The sequence below is a fragment of the Eptatretus burgeri genome, chromosome 7 (genome assembly GCF_056783735.1).
Source record: "Eptatretus burgeri isolate ZD-2024b chromosome 7, Ebu_testis_v1, whole genome shotgun sequence".
NCBI lineage: Eukaryota > Metazoa > Chordata > Myxini > Myxiniformes > Myxinidae > Eptatretus > Eptatretus burgeri.
In genome coordinates, this window is record NC_140967.1 from 22,529,254 (window position 1) to 22,543,769 (window position 14,516).

The 14,516-nt window shown below is 48.8% G+C and overlaps 1 protein-coding gene across 8 annotated transcripts in view; it reads right to left on the reverse strand.

Moving 5' to 3' along the window:
• The window catches only part of WDPCP (WD repeat containing planar cell polarity effector), a 210,720-nt gene that overhangs the window by 154,487 nt on the left and 41,717 nt on the right, over nucleotides 1–14,516 (reverse strand). For all 8 annotated transcript variants that reach the window (XM_085887675.1, XM_085887669.1, XM_085887672.1 and 5 more), the window contains 2 exons: nucleotides 11,530–11,647; nucleotides 86–219 (listed from right to left, as the gene is read on the reverse strand). In XM_085887675.1, the coding sequence (XP_085743801.1) occupies nucleotides 86–219; nucleotides 11,530–11,647 (252 nt within the window). The remainder of the gene's footprint in view (nucleotides 1–85; nucleotides 220–11,529; nucleotides 11,648–14,516) is intronic.

The window sequence follows — 14,516 nt, forward strand, 5'->3', positions numbered from 1 at the left end:
AGTGAATACGAAAAATAATAATAAGTAAAAACTCAAAACCACTCACAGCAAAACACTGACACCCTCCATTTCACTTGAATAGTACCTTCATATCGCTGGAGGACAGCTTCTCAAGCCGTAATGTCGCTCCCTGTGAGAAGCGCTTGCGGCTGAGCATGACGCAGGTTAACTGTGGTTCATCAGCGAAGGCAAAAATGACAAAGTTGTCTGTCAAGAGGCCTGGTCATCATAAACAGCAGACATTTAGGGAACATGTCACTCACCAAATGCAAATGTTCATATGCTAATGTCATAAAAAATCCTGAAAAATCACATTGATGACCTAGTCCAGGCATCTAAAAACCACAGATCATCTTATTTTAGCTATTGGAAACACCTTGTAAAAATAGGACTGTGCATCCTGAAGCACATCTGGATCAAGAGCAACAGTCACTCAAACTCCCCCCCCCCCTCAACCCCCCGCAAACCCACTTAGACCCTGATTTTTTTTAATGCCGTGAACAAACTTTGGTACATCATGGGTGATGAAGGTTGTGGTCAAGTATCATCGAAATCGCATGTGTAGTTTTGAAGAAAAGAGCAAATACCAAATTTTGGGGGAAACAACCCCCCCCCCCACCCATGTAGACCCCTTTAATGAGCACACATTTTGATGTAGTCAATAAACTATCGTTATGCATCAGATACGAAGCTTGTGGCCAAGTTTAATCGAAATTGTGTGTTTGATTCAAGCGATAATGACTGAAGAGTTCGCAGACTCACTGACTGTGGCTGACTCACTCGCCTATGGACACTGCTCGATCGCATAAGCTCACCTGACTAAAGTCCAGGTGAGCTAATAATAAAGATTTTAAATATGAAAACTTCCATATTTTAGATGCTGGAAACGCCTTGTAAAATAAATAAAAATATATAAAATAACAAAAACTTTTAGACATGGAAAGTTCTGCATTTTAGCTGATGCAAACAACATATTAAGAAAAAGTTTTTAAATGTGGAAGTTATTTTAACAAGAAAATTTGGACAATTTCAACATCATTTCTCACGAGATTGTATGAAATAGAATGGATTGCTAAACAGACTATTTATGCTATTATTGGTTATTATTATTGTTGTTATGCACATTAGCTACAGGGCCAATGTACACATGAAAGTGTTGAGATGTCGTAAAAATAAATGCTATAAAAGACCGATCCTTAAAATTTAATTTTATGGCAAAAGTCAACAACTAACAAAAACAGGCACAATGGCCCTGTTGCTAATGTGCATAACAACAACAATAATAATAACCAATAATAATAACGAGAAAATGTCAAAATGCAAAGCCCGTCCACGTCTGCTTTGTACTCAAAGTAATCTTTACGAAAACAACAGCTTCAAAATAAATTTTTAAATGTAAATTTTATTAAACAGTGTTCTCCATGTTCTCATCATTAATGTTTGCTGAAAATTTGATGAAAAAAACTCAAATGGTAAATAAAGAAACACTGGAAGCGATTACAAAACCAGACAGTCTTGCGCTGTGCAGTGGCAGACAGGCTAATGAGGGCTGTTGGTATTTCATGTGGCTTTGCCCTTTGAAATTTTGACCAAGTTACTAATCAGTCTTCACCACATTATTGTAATAAAGGTTTCTTCAAAAATTTGATGACAAAGGCTCACACACTGACACCGACACGTATGAATGCAAAACCCTGTCTCCTGCTGTGCAGCGGACGGACTAACTAGAACTGCGAGCAGTGCTGTCGGCTTCTGAGCAGTCCAAATCTGCCACCTACATGAAGACCCGTTCAAACGTTTTATGCCAAAATGGAGGCCAAATCCATCATCGGCAGGAAAATAAAAATTAAAAAAAAAACGTAGAGCATCCCTGAACAATCTTCGCATTGTTCCAAAACTTAGACAGAGGGCCATTCCATGATAGTGTTGTGGTTACCAAATTCGCAAACCACCATTCAGGTCCCTTAGGTGAGTTATCTCGGTAAGTACATGTGTAGTTAGGTCCAAACCCGTTGTCTAGTGGGAATACATGTCATTTATGCGAGCTGCGACTCTTCAGGATAGCCGTTTTTCTTTTGCTATCTTTATTTTGGACCAACCGCCATGATTACCACCACAACCACAACATCAACCACCAACCACAACCACCGCTTCACCACAACCGCCACGACCTTCACGTCACACCTCGCAACCGTAGCATCGCCACCGTTCTTGCCCCGCTGTGGGTACCGGTGTTGGACTCGTGCAGGGCGCGCGTCGAACAGCGTGTACAAAATCACGGATTTTGTGCTTCAAAAACGGATCAAAAACGACACACGCCCACTTTTTGCCGTCCAATCGGTGAGCGAGGGGCGATTTGGCCCCGCCTCCAGGACGATCGATATATGCAAATTTATGGATCAAAAAGCCTTCACGCCCACTTTTTCTCGGGCCAATGGGGAGCGAGGGGAAAGGTCAAAGGGAGGGGGTCAAAGGCAAAGCTACGGGGGGATAAAAGGACCGTGTTCGTCAGTCAGAAGAGGAGAGTCCAAAGAAGAGTCCAAGGGGAGAGTCCAAAGAAGAGTCCAAAGAAGAGTCCAGAGTCGGAGAGTCCAGAGGCGGAGAGGCGGCAGCGGCGAAGGCAGACGAGGGGGTGCTCGCGTCGGTGCCGGGAGCTGCACGCCCGAGGGAGGCCGGCAGCGCGACCTGGCCGAGGTGGAGACGCACACCAGGGATAATAAAGATCCTCTATACCCCGAGCATCAGCAACCCCCTCCTGTTTCCCCCCGCGCTGAGATAGTGCGACCAAGGGGGCCCCTTTCCCACCCCCTGCCAGACACTGTCCGCGAGGTCCGCGGAGTTGGGGCGCCATCGCCGCTCCGCGTCTCATCACCAGACGGGTAGGCGCGACCCGGTCTCGGCCTCAGGCCCGCCTCATTCTTGGGGGTATTCTTTTCCTTGGTTTTGGGTATGTGTTGTCGGCGCCGTCTGTGAGGTAGAATTGTATAAGTGTTGCCGTGTGCTCGGTAGTCGGTATTAGCTCTGCATTGTTTTCGCTTTTATATTTGCTTTTTGTGTAAATGGAATTGTGTTTTTTCTGTGTGCTTTTGGTGGAATTGAATATGTGTGCTTTCCGTTCGTCGCGAATAAATGTGCTTTATTATTGAACTGTTCTCCCGCTTCACTTCGTCTTTTCCTCCATTGAATCCCCATCTTGCTTCACGTAAAGGGTTGGTAGTGGGCTGAATACGCCCGATAATTAATCGAACCGTCGAGGTCGACGATAACACCGCTCGGTTATTCTGATAGTACGGAACGGGTCGCTTAAGTGGCCCGTGTCCAAAGTCGACCTGCGGCGAGGTGCGATCGCCCGGTCTACCCTCCGCGTGGGTACTTAGGTAGGTCGACCCGGCGAGCAACCCTATCCCACGCGGGGGCTGATTGGCTCGATCGCGGTGAGACCGAAAGGTCCACCCGTGACTGGTTCCTGGCGTTAGTCCGAGAGGGTCACGACTGGATTGTCCGTCCGGTGGGCGACGTGCCGCGATTCGAGTTACGTGGCCGTCAGCACGCCGGCGGGCGCGAATCCGCAACACTGGTGTCAGGAGTGGGATACAAATTCATCGCCCTCCTCGCGGCACTGGTATCGGAGAACAGGAAAACGGGCTCTCCTGTCTCCAGCTAAATTCACGGGAATCGGTCCAGGGGTGAGAGAAGCGACCCCCGATTCCCTCCAAATTACGAGCGAGCAAATTAACCCTTCACGAGAAGCAAGATGGCGTCTCAAGGCGAGCGGGAGCCGGGGGTATTAGAAATGTATATGTGTAATAATGTAGAGTCCATGGTCCAGGATGGAATCCCCGTGCAGGAAATGTTGATTGTGCAGGAACACGGACTCGCCCAACTGAACCCAGGGCCCGAGGTGGGTGCGGCAGCGGCCGCGGTGTATGACACCTCCCCCCCCCTCTCCACCAAGACCCTTCCCCAACCCCTGCCGAAACGGCTCACTCAAGCGCACCCGACATAGCCCAGCTATGCGCCATGCTGGCGGCAATGACAACGAGGATGGATGCGAATACACAACAAATGAACGAAAAGATGGATGCGAATACACAACAAATAAACGAAAAGATGGATACATTCACAAACGAAATAAAACGCATGAAAACTAAAATGGAAACAAACATGAAGGAAGAAACGAAAAAGCTCCGGGGGGAGACGCAGAACATGGGCCGATGCCTGCAGGCGGGCATGAAGGCCGTGACAAAGGAAATAATAGTTGAGACAAGGGAGGTAAAGGGTGAAGAGTTGGCAGTGACGGTAGCCGGGAAGGGAACGATAGAGGAGAGACTGCACGGTGAGGACGGGGTAAGTGACGCGCACACACACACGGAGGTAGTGGAGGACAATGGGGGTGAGCTGGCGGACTGGGTAGAGACCCAGTGCAAGCACCTGGATGGCCTCCTCCAGGAACGAGGGGAGGGAGTATGCCCCCTTGAGGCGAGTCACGACCAGGTGAGTTCGGTCGTGCTTTGCGAGGTTGAGGGGACGAGTGCTGTGGACAGGTGCACGGAGAGCTTGGGGGGTATAGAGGCCCCGGAGACCCTTGTGGGGACACGAATCCCCAGTGTGGTTGTCCCTGTGTGTGTGGTGCAAGGCGTGAGTGCGTCCCCGTGTGTGGAAGCGACCCCGTGTGTGATTGGTGTGGTGGCGATTGTGCCGGAGTGCGTGCTTCCCAGCACGCCGTGTGTGGATGAGGCACCGTGTGTGAGTGAGGCACGGAGTATGGATGAGACACCGCGGTTGAGTGCCCCCGCGTGTGTGGATGAGGCACGGAGTGCGAGTGAGGCACCGCGGGTGAGTGCCCCCGCACGCGTGAGTGAACGGCCGTGTGCAAGGTCGCTGTGTGCAAGGGAGACCGTGTGTGTGAGAGAGCGGTATGTGAGGGAGATGTCGGTTGGCATGCGGGAGCACGCAGCCGCGTCTCCCAGTGTGAATGTGATGGAGTGGACTGTGTGCGTCGTGACACGCAGGTGTGCGTGGGTTGAATGGAGACGGAGACGGCGACAGAGGAGAGAAAGCCGAGTAGCGGCTGTAGCTATTTCGTGGACCGTGCCGGGTTCACCCAGCAGTGAGCACGCGGTTCGTGCTGTGCAACGCACGAGACCGCCACGTGCTCGCTTGCGAGAGTGAAGTCCCGGTCCGGAAACGCACGCGGTGGATTTGCCGATCCCGCGGACGGACAAAGTTTAGGCAGGATGACGGATTTGGACCGGACGGGTTCTCCACGCGATCGTGTGTGTTAAGCTCCAACGGGCAAAGCACATGTGTTCGCGTGAGGAACCCCTCGAGACGTGGGGCTTGTGTTTTTTTTGCGCACGGTGACGTCATGGCTGCACGTCTGGTTGGAATCCGGCAGGAGGGGTATCTCTGCCGGATGGTACCGTCCAAGGAGGGACGAGGAACACGTGCAGCTGCATGACGTCACGGGCAGGTGTAAAGTGCGCGAGCTCTGAGTTGCCGCGCAGGTGCTGCGCATGGAAAAAAAAAAAAAAAAAGCAAGCCTCACTTTCGGGTGCACAGGATTCCTGGGCAAGGGGTGAAAGACCCCCTTACCCTGGGCACAGGATGAAAACTAGTTAGGGGGAAGGGTTAGCTTAGCTAGACCGACTTCATGGGGCAGGGGTAAGTCCTCATGGAGTCCGTGGAATGGATTAGTTAGAGGGATTGTAGCCAGATTTAGGTGGGGAAATTGATTAAAGAGATTAGGAGACAGTGACAGACAGTGGATGTGTAGAGGGGACGTAGCTTAGCTACGTAGTGTTAAAAGGAACGTGCTGTAGTATAAGGGACGACGTGGGAGCACGAGTTAGTTAGGGGATGTAGTTAGGAGGATGGCAGAGTTCAGCGGTGAGTGTGTTGAAGAGTTGGCGAGTTGTGAGGCATGTGCTTGGTGAGTGAGTGAGGCCAGCGGGTCTGTGTGAGTGGAGTGAATGGGGAATGCATGGTGCGATGAGTGATTGGGGGGAGGAGTGACTCCCGCCCAAGGGACCCCGGGGTCAGTATAAAGTGAGTTAGGGGGTTAGTCAAATTGAAAAATGGAGGTCGTTTTGTTGTTGGTGGGAAAGTAGGCTCGAGACCCATTTGGAGGGGTGCAGGAGCCCTGTTGACGGGCTTGGGAGCGTGGCTGCGAAAGGTGAGTATCGCTGAGTGGGTACCCCGGGCACCAGGCTAGTCGGCCGCGGTAGGCCAAGGGCCCATGGGGGGCCGGGATAGAGTAGTGGGCACGGGTGCGCCTGCTTGGTGCGGGGGCCCGGGGCGCCATTAGCCGCGTGGGCAGTGTTGTGGGCACGGGTGACCCTCGGAAAGGGGCCCGGGAGGCCGGCCTGCCACGTGTGCGTTTCAGGGGAGGTGCCATGGGGGGCACTGCGCGGTGTTAGGGAGCTGGTAGGCTCGGAGGCAGTGTAGTGCCCGGGGGTGCCATAGCGGGAGATTCGGCAGAGGGTCGTGCCTGCCAAAGGGAGCCACGTGTCCCAGCCAGGAGACCGTGTGAGGGCACGGAGAGAAAATTGGGGGGCGAGGCCCGAAATTGTAAGGACACCAACACAGGCGACGGGAATCTGGGTTTATAGAACCAATAGTTTAAGCAAGAGGCGCTTGTTGAAAGCCCCGGGGTAGTTTAACAGTTAAATGGTTAGGGTAGATTAGGAGATGTACCCCTCCGCACCATCCATCCCCTCGCTCTCGTTGTGGGCCGCTGGACCCACTTTGGGTTAGATCGCCGAACTCTGGGGAGGCCATTCTGAGGCTTCGTTGGGCCTCAACACAGGACGTTAGCTCTCCCTTATTCCCCACCGGGAAGGGAACGTAGGGGTTGGGAGTAGGCTAGGTGACAGGATAGGTTAGCCGAACAAAGACGATAAAGGGGGTTAGGGGACGATTTATAGTGGGGAAGTAAAAATAAAAACAACAAAAAAATAAGTTGGGGCTAAATTGGGGTTTGACAAATTAAGGGAGTGGGTATGTACAGTGACAGGCAAAGGCGATAGGTTGGGAGGGAGACAGGTAGGTAGGTCCGAGCCCGCCTTCCAAGTGGCCAGCACCACCGCACTCCCTCCACCAACCTCCACTGAACGGCAAGAGCTGGCCAACTTCATCGACTGGCCGTGTTTTGCTTCAAGGCGGAGGCTGGCCAACTTCATCGGCAGCTGTCGTTTTGCTGCAAGGTCTGTGCCATCGGCTGGCCGTGTTTGCTTCAAGGCCTGTGCCGGCCAGTTCATCTGCTGGCTGTTTTTCTTCAAGGCCTGTGCCGGCCAGTTCATCTGCCCGCTATGTTTGCCTGCAGCGGCCTTCTTCTGCGGGCTGTGTTTGCCTGCTCACCTTTGCCATGCCATGCCCACTGCCCATGTTCACCAGCCCCGTTCAATTTTTGCTTTGCCCCCCCCCCCCTGTTCATTTCCATGTGCGCCAGGATCAGGGCAACAGTTTGCAAGCTGCAAGAACTGCCCTGTTGGCAGCTACAACACGGGCCTGCAGTGGCGGCCCGTGCACCGTGTTTTTGTCCATCCATCTATCCGTTGTGCTCATTGCGTGTGCCACTTGAGCTGGCACGGAGACTGCGTTTGTGCAGCCCATGCACCGTTGTGGTTCACTGCGTTCAGTTCAAAAGGGAAGGCCTTGGACTGCGTGTGAGCAGCCAGCCACGTTCCCTGTCACCTGCATTGTTTTGAGCCAGAGACTGCATGTGGGCAGCCTGGCTCCCTGCTAACTGCTTTCTTTTTGCAGAGTTCAATGATCCTGGGCCATGGTTTAGTGTAAAATTTGTAAGTTAAGGTTAAGATGTACTGTAAATATGAGTGCGCCCCCGGCATGTTTGTCTTAGCGCCGGCAATTTTATTTAAGTCGTCCGTGTGAGTGAGTTTGTTTAGATAGTTACGCAGCCCTCAGGTTATTTATTTTGGGGACACGAATACCATGAATGTCGCACTCAGGGATCCGTAGGTAAAATGTACTAGGGGAAAACTACACATGATGGCACACGAAAATTTGACGACTCGGGACGAGTCTGTAAAAAGGGGAGGGGGTAGTGTTGTGGTTACCAAATTCGCAAACCACCATTCAGGTCCCTTAGGTGAGGTATCTCGGTAAGTACATGTGTAGTTAGGTCCAAACCCGTTGTCTAGTGGGAATACATGTCATTTATGCGAGCTGCGACTCTTCAGGATAGCCGTTTTTCTTTTGCTATCTTTATTTTGGACCAACCGCCATGATTACCACCACAACCACAACATCAACCACCAACCACAACCACCGCTTCACCACAACCGCCACGACCTTCACGTCACACCTCGCAACCGTAGCATCGCCACCGTTCTTGCCCCGCTGTGGGTACCGGTGTTGGACTCGTGCAGGGCGCGCGTCGAACAGCGTGTACAAAATCACGGATTTTGTGCTTCAAAAACGGATCAAAAACGACACACGCCCACTTTTTGCCGTCCAATCGGTGAGCGAGGGGCGATTTGGCCCCGCCTCCAGGACGATCGATATATGCAAATTTGTGGATCAAAAAGCCTTCACGCCCACTTTTTCTCGGGCCAATGGGGAGCGAGGGGAAAGGTCAAAGGGAGGGGGTCAAAGGCAAAGCTACGGGGGGATAAAAGGACCGTGTTCGTCAGTCAGAAGAGGAGAGTCCAAAGAAGAGTCCAAGGGGAGAGTCCAAAGAAGAGTCCAAAGAAGAGTCCAGAGTCGGAGAGTCCAGAGGCGGAGAGGCGGCAGCGGCGAAGGCAGACGAGGGGGTGCTCGCGTCGGTGCCGGGAGCTGCACGCCCGAGGGAGGCCGGCAGCGCGACCTGGCCGAGGTGGAGACGCACACCAGGGATAATAAAGATCCTCTATACCCCGAGCATCAGCAACCCCCTCCTGTTTCCCCCCGCGCTGAGATAGTGCGACCAAGGGGGCCCCTTTCCCACCCCCTGCCAGACACTGTCCGCGAGGTCCGCGGAGTTGGGGCGCCATCGCCGCTCCGCGTCTCATCACCAGACGGGTAGGCGCGACCCGGTCTCGGCCTCAGGCCCGCCTCATTCTTGGGGGTATTCTTTTCCTTGGTTTTGGGTATGTGTTGTCGGCGCCGTCTGTGAGGTAGAATTGTATAAGTGTTGCCGTGTGCTCGGTAGTCGGTATTAGCTCTGCATTGTTTTCGCTTTTATATTTGCTTTTTGTGTAAATGGAATTGTGTTTTTTCTGTGTGCTTTTGGTGGAATTGAATATGTGTGCTTTCCGTTCGTCGCGAATAAATGTGCTTTATTATTGAACTGTTCTCCCGCTTCGCTTCGTCTTTTCCTCCATTGAATCCCCATCTTGCTTCACGTAAAGGGTTGGTAGTGGGCTGAATACGCCCGATAATTAATCGAACCGTCGAGGTCGACGATAACACCGCTCGGTTATTCTGATAGTACGGAACGGGTCGCTTAAGTGGCCCGTGTCCGAAGTCGACCTGCGGCGAGGTGCGATCGCCTGGTCTACCCTCCGCGTGGGTACTTAGGTAGGTCGAATTCGGCGAGCAACCCTATCCCACGCGGGGGCTGATTGGCTCGATCGCGGTGAGACCGAAAGGTCCACCCGTGACTGGTTCCCGGCGTTAGTCCGAGAGGGTCACGACTGGATTGTCCGTCCGGTGGGCGACGTGCCGCGATTCGAGTTACGTGGCCGTCAGCACGCCGGCGGGCGCGAATCCGCAACAATATTATCCACTTTGATAAGGGTCACTTTTTGGAGGCCATTTTACCTCATGGCCAGTCATTTATATTCATACAATTGTCACATATAATATCTCCAACATCAATCCACATATCACGGTGAAGCCCACCTCATGGGGCATTCAATTATGTTCTCCGATTTGGTGAGAGTCAAACTTCAAGGGCCATTATACTTCAGAGACCGCGACCACCCAGAAACCCAGGAAGGCCAAGTTTATCACAGAGAATGCAATAAAACCCGAAGCACCTTATAAAACACCCGATTCTTCCCAATTTTTCAGCCTTCGAATAACTCCCCGTGCCTTCAAAGAGTGTGTGCCGGCTTGAGGCGTTACTAATGGCACAGACATTTTCCCTCATAAAATACAAAATATGAGGTATTCATCAACAAGCTACACATCACAATAAATCTGGTGTCATGGCATATTCAATGATATTATCCAATTTGATAAAAAGTCAAACAGTGGAGGCCATTTTACTTCAGAGACCATAGCCGTGCTCATGCAACCATTTTATCATGTGACCAGCTTCAAGGGTTTTTATGGCAGAAACTTCAAACTCTCAAACCAACACCACCTACGTGTGCTTATGCCGTCTGCCAAATTTCATGGCAATCGGTATAGCTGTTCTGGAGGAGATATTTTACGTTTGGCACAAAATCCAAGATGGCCACCAATACAAGACAAATTTCAAAATCTGTTCGGATCAAGTTCCAACAATGTGCTTAAAGCACACACCGATTGGCATAGCAAGCTGGAACAGTTTTTTCAAAAGTCGTTGCACAAGAATCAGCGGAAGTAGAACAATCATCAAAGCAAGAACAACATGCTTCCTGCCTGTGAGCTTCGAAGCCTTGTAATAAAAATAAATATAAAAATAATTGCTCCCATACCTCCTCCATGGGTCGTTCAGGTTACCTGCGACTATGTCATGAAACTTGAATCAATCAATTGCAGGTTGTTGCTGAAGCAGCCCTGAGGCAGGGCAGCGATTTGGAAATTGATGAAGGGACCAGCACACAGTGGCCTAGTCTTTCCCACATCGGTAGGACTACCTAAGAATTAAAGCAACAGATGACCATGAAAATCTTTATGAGCCTACACTCTCTCCACCTCCTCCTCCTCCTCCTGGGGTTTTCACATTCTTCTTCTTCTTCTTCTTTCGTATGCAGCACAAGGCTACAGGGTAGCATCATTGGCTGGGGGCATGGTTGCACTACTGATGCAGTACTCCTTTAAGTTGGAGTAGGATTTTGTAATTTGTTCAGTGCCAGCGATAGCTCGCCTACTTTTCCCAAAGGACACCGTGAGATCTTTAACGTCCATCCAAGGGATGGCACACACCGATGAATCCCCCTACCTGTGAAACACCGGAATGCCCGCTTATAGTTGGGTCGGCATTCGAACCCAGGCTAGACAGCTTAGCGTGCACCAACAGACAGCTTGGAGACAGCTTAGTACTTAAACAAGTACAGAAAGACATTTATTGCGATTTTTCTCTTTTTTTTTTTTTTTTTTTTTTGTATACCTTGGTCGAGGCTCGTATGAGAGCTAACACACAACTCACAGCAAGGAGGCATGAGACAAGAGGGGCGGGAGTGGAAGGGACAAAACAGTGGGGAACAGACACATTAGGTGAACTGTGGAAGGGAGAGGGATGGGGATGGGACGGGGAACATGGCGAAGAGAAGATGGAGATTTCAAATTTATTTCTCTTCGAAGAGAAGATGGACTCTTGGATTTTATAAAAGAAATTCCTAAGAAAACCGAAGAGAGCGGTGAAGAGAAATCACCTACCATCACAGATCGATACATTTGGAGGAAGGCGAGAGGTTAAAGCTCTGTCAAACTCGACATATTCTAGATCAAGTCCTGCCAGTCCCAGAGTGACAAGCAGGCCGTAGTCAAAGAGCAACTGCAGAATAAAGTTTGAAAAAACAAGAACAACAACAAAAACAACAACAGAAATTGTGAATATTTAAATAATCTACAAAGCATGAGCTGTCATTTACATTTATGATCAACCAAAAGCTTAAAGGAGTGAAATCCTCTTTAAACATGAAAATTTGATTATTCACTGCAATCGCTTTCATGGATGGGAGAATTGTGTTTTGAGTTTCCAAAACTTCGTTCATTAGGATAACTAGCAGGCACTCCCGCCCCTGGGTGGGAGTAACCTAATCGAAAATTATCGAAAATGAAAACTTTGTAAACTGAAAAAAGTTCACATTTTCCAAGGAAACACTTTGTACGACAGAAGATGCCCAGATGGCTTGTTTTGGAGACTAACTTGGATCGATGCATTGCCCACGTAACATCCATGGCTGATTGTGAGACCAAAAAGTGACTGAACTTCAAGATTCTAGTTACTCTCAGGAGAGGGTATTGCATTTGGGGCCATTTGTTGGGTGGTCGCTAGACTACCTTATTCTCACGTTTTCCGTCTGTCTGTATGTCTGTCTGTTTGTTTGTATGTATGTAATGGACAGCTCTGGAGGCCAGAGGAGTCAACCGATTTTGATGAAACTTGACTGGTAGGTTCGTACCAGGATCTAGTTGTATGCTTTTGAGTACCGTTGCTCTGGACGCCACCGTTGCCTAGCAACGGGACTGAAATTTTTGAAAAAAATCCGAAAACATTTTTTTCGAAAATCAAAAAAAAAAAAAAAATCGGCTTCCGCGCTTTTATGCGGACTATAATCAACCTCTGTCAAAAATTTTCAGCCCGATCCGTCAAAAACTGTATGACTAGTATGCAATTATATTACTATATGCTTTCACCCCAACGTTCGCGTTGGGATTCCCTAACCTAGGGTTAGGGAATCGAACACAAATGATGAATGGACAGTTGCTCGTCATGTTCCTATATGGAACAACGAACGGCAAAAATGCCATCTGATGTGTTCTCTTATCTACATATTTCAAATTCGCTTTAGTCTAGCGACCACCCATGTCGCCTACCGGCTTGTTTGTCTGTTTGTCCGCACAGAACTTTCGTGTTTTTCTACGCAACCGCTTGTCGGATTGAGACAAAATGTTCACAACAGGAGCGACTACTCATGTAGAACATTTTCATTATAATGACGTCATAGGTCACGTGGTATGGCAGCCGTATTAGAAAAACAGAAAAACTTTGCAACTCTGTATCTCTGAAACCACACCAAGGAAAAAATTGAAACTTGGCACATAGCAAGTACTCCTCATGGGGAATAAGTGTGATTTTTTTTATGATGTCATAGATGCCCTCGTTATGATTGTCATAATTACATATGTAAAACGCCACATCCAATCAGTATGAAAATTTTTGAGGGTCATCTCGGGATAAAATGGTCCACAGAAAAAAAAATCATTATGTCATCGGTCACGTGATTTGGCAGCCATATTGTTTTTAAAAAATAAATAAATAAACATTTTAAAAAATCCTCTCTAAAGTGGCTGAACAAATCGAGGCGACTTTACACGTATGATCGCCTGACCATGAGGAACAAAAGGTTCACACATATGATATCACAGGTCACATGGTTAGCAGCCATATTGGATTGACCCTAAAACCTATAAAAATAAACCACTCAAAAGAAGTTCTGGCGAGGGTCTGCAATCTGATTGCTCTTTTTCTTGTTAAGGAAGTATATGGGAGGGTTCACCAGGCAGTCCTTTCAGAGAGGCAGAGTGAGAGAGATTTGTTAGTGTTAAACGACATTTTCCAAGGGCTGGATCAGCTCCAGCAAAATCTTCAGAATCCTGTCCAAAATGTCTTGCCTTCATCCAGATACGATGTGTTAACTGAATATCAAGTGCGCTTCGAAGTCCATTTTTGCAGAAATTGATAACTTGTTTAGCAGTAGCTTAATTTTCAGCAGGCTTTTTACACTCATAGAAATCTGTGACTGTATTGAGTTTCATCAGTGAGTGTATCATATTCAAGCCCAAAATGACAACTCCAAGACAAACGCGAGTAGTAGAACAAGAGGAGCAGGAAGAAAAGATAGCACAAGTTCTGACAAGCTGCAGAGTTCACAGCATCACAAAATCAGCCTAAGAATGATGAAGATTATTTATGAGGAAATTGTAACAGACTGGTCAAGGAAAATGATCTTGCAATACATTATGAGCTCTGTAGTTACATTATTCATGTCTCCATTATTCATGTGAACGAGCAGCTTTATGATATGACTGGAATTGAACCCATTGCCTCGCTGACTGTAGTTGAACAACATAACTTATGTACTGTATGTTGGAGTACAGTTATACAGTTTAACAGTCAATATTTGCATTTTTTTTATTTAGTCCAGAAAAATTTTGTTTACTAATAACGACACACCGTTAATTTTAGTAATAAGCATACTTATTCGTCAAAAAGCAATGTTATGAATTTGTTTTATGTTCCCAGGGATCATTTTTCCCCCCAAGTTGCAAAATGCAATTCTCATTGAGGCATGAATAATACACCGCTGTAAAAAGGCCGAGCCAAGCGTTAGACGTCATGCCATCTAATTACACCGCCATCTTACTAAATCAGTCATCCCGACGCCTAGCATATGATATTTAGCCAGTCACCTACAGACGTAAGATAGTCAGATAGAGTCAGACGTGTGAGTTATGGTGTTCAACTGCTGTCAGCAAAGCGACAGGATGGGTTGAATGCTGGATGCTGGGATTACGTGCAAGTCCGTCAAGGCCTAGCCGAGTGCTAGATAGATCGCCGTAATTACGTCCCACATGCAACGTCATTATGACATCCCAGTGAAAAGAGGGTGGCAGACAGAAGGACGGATGGACAGACA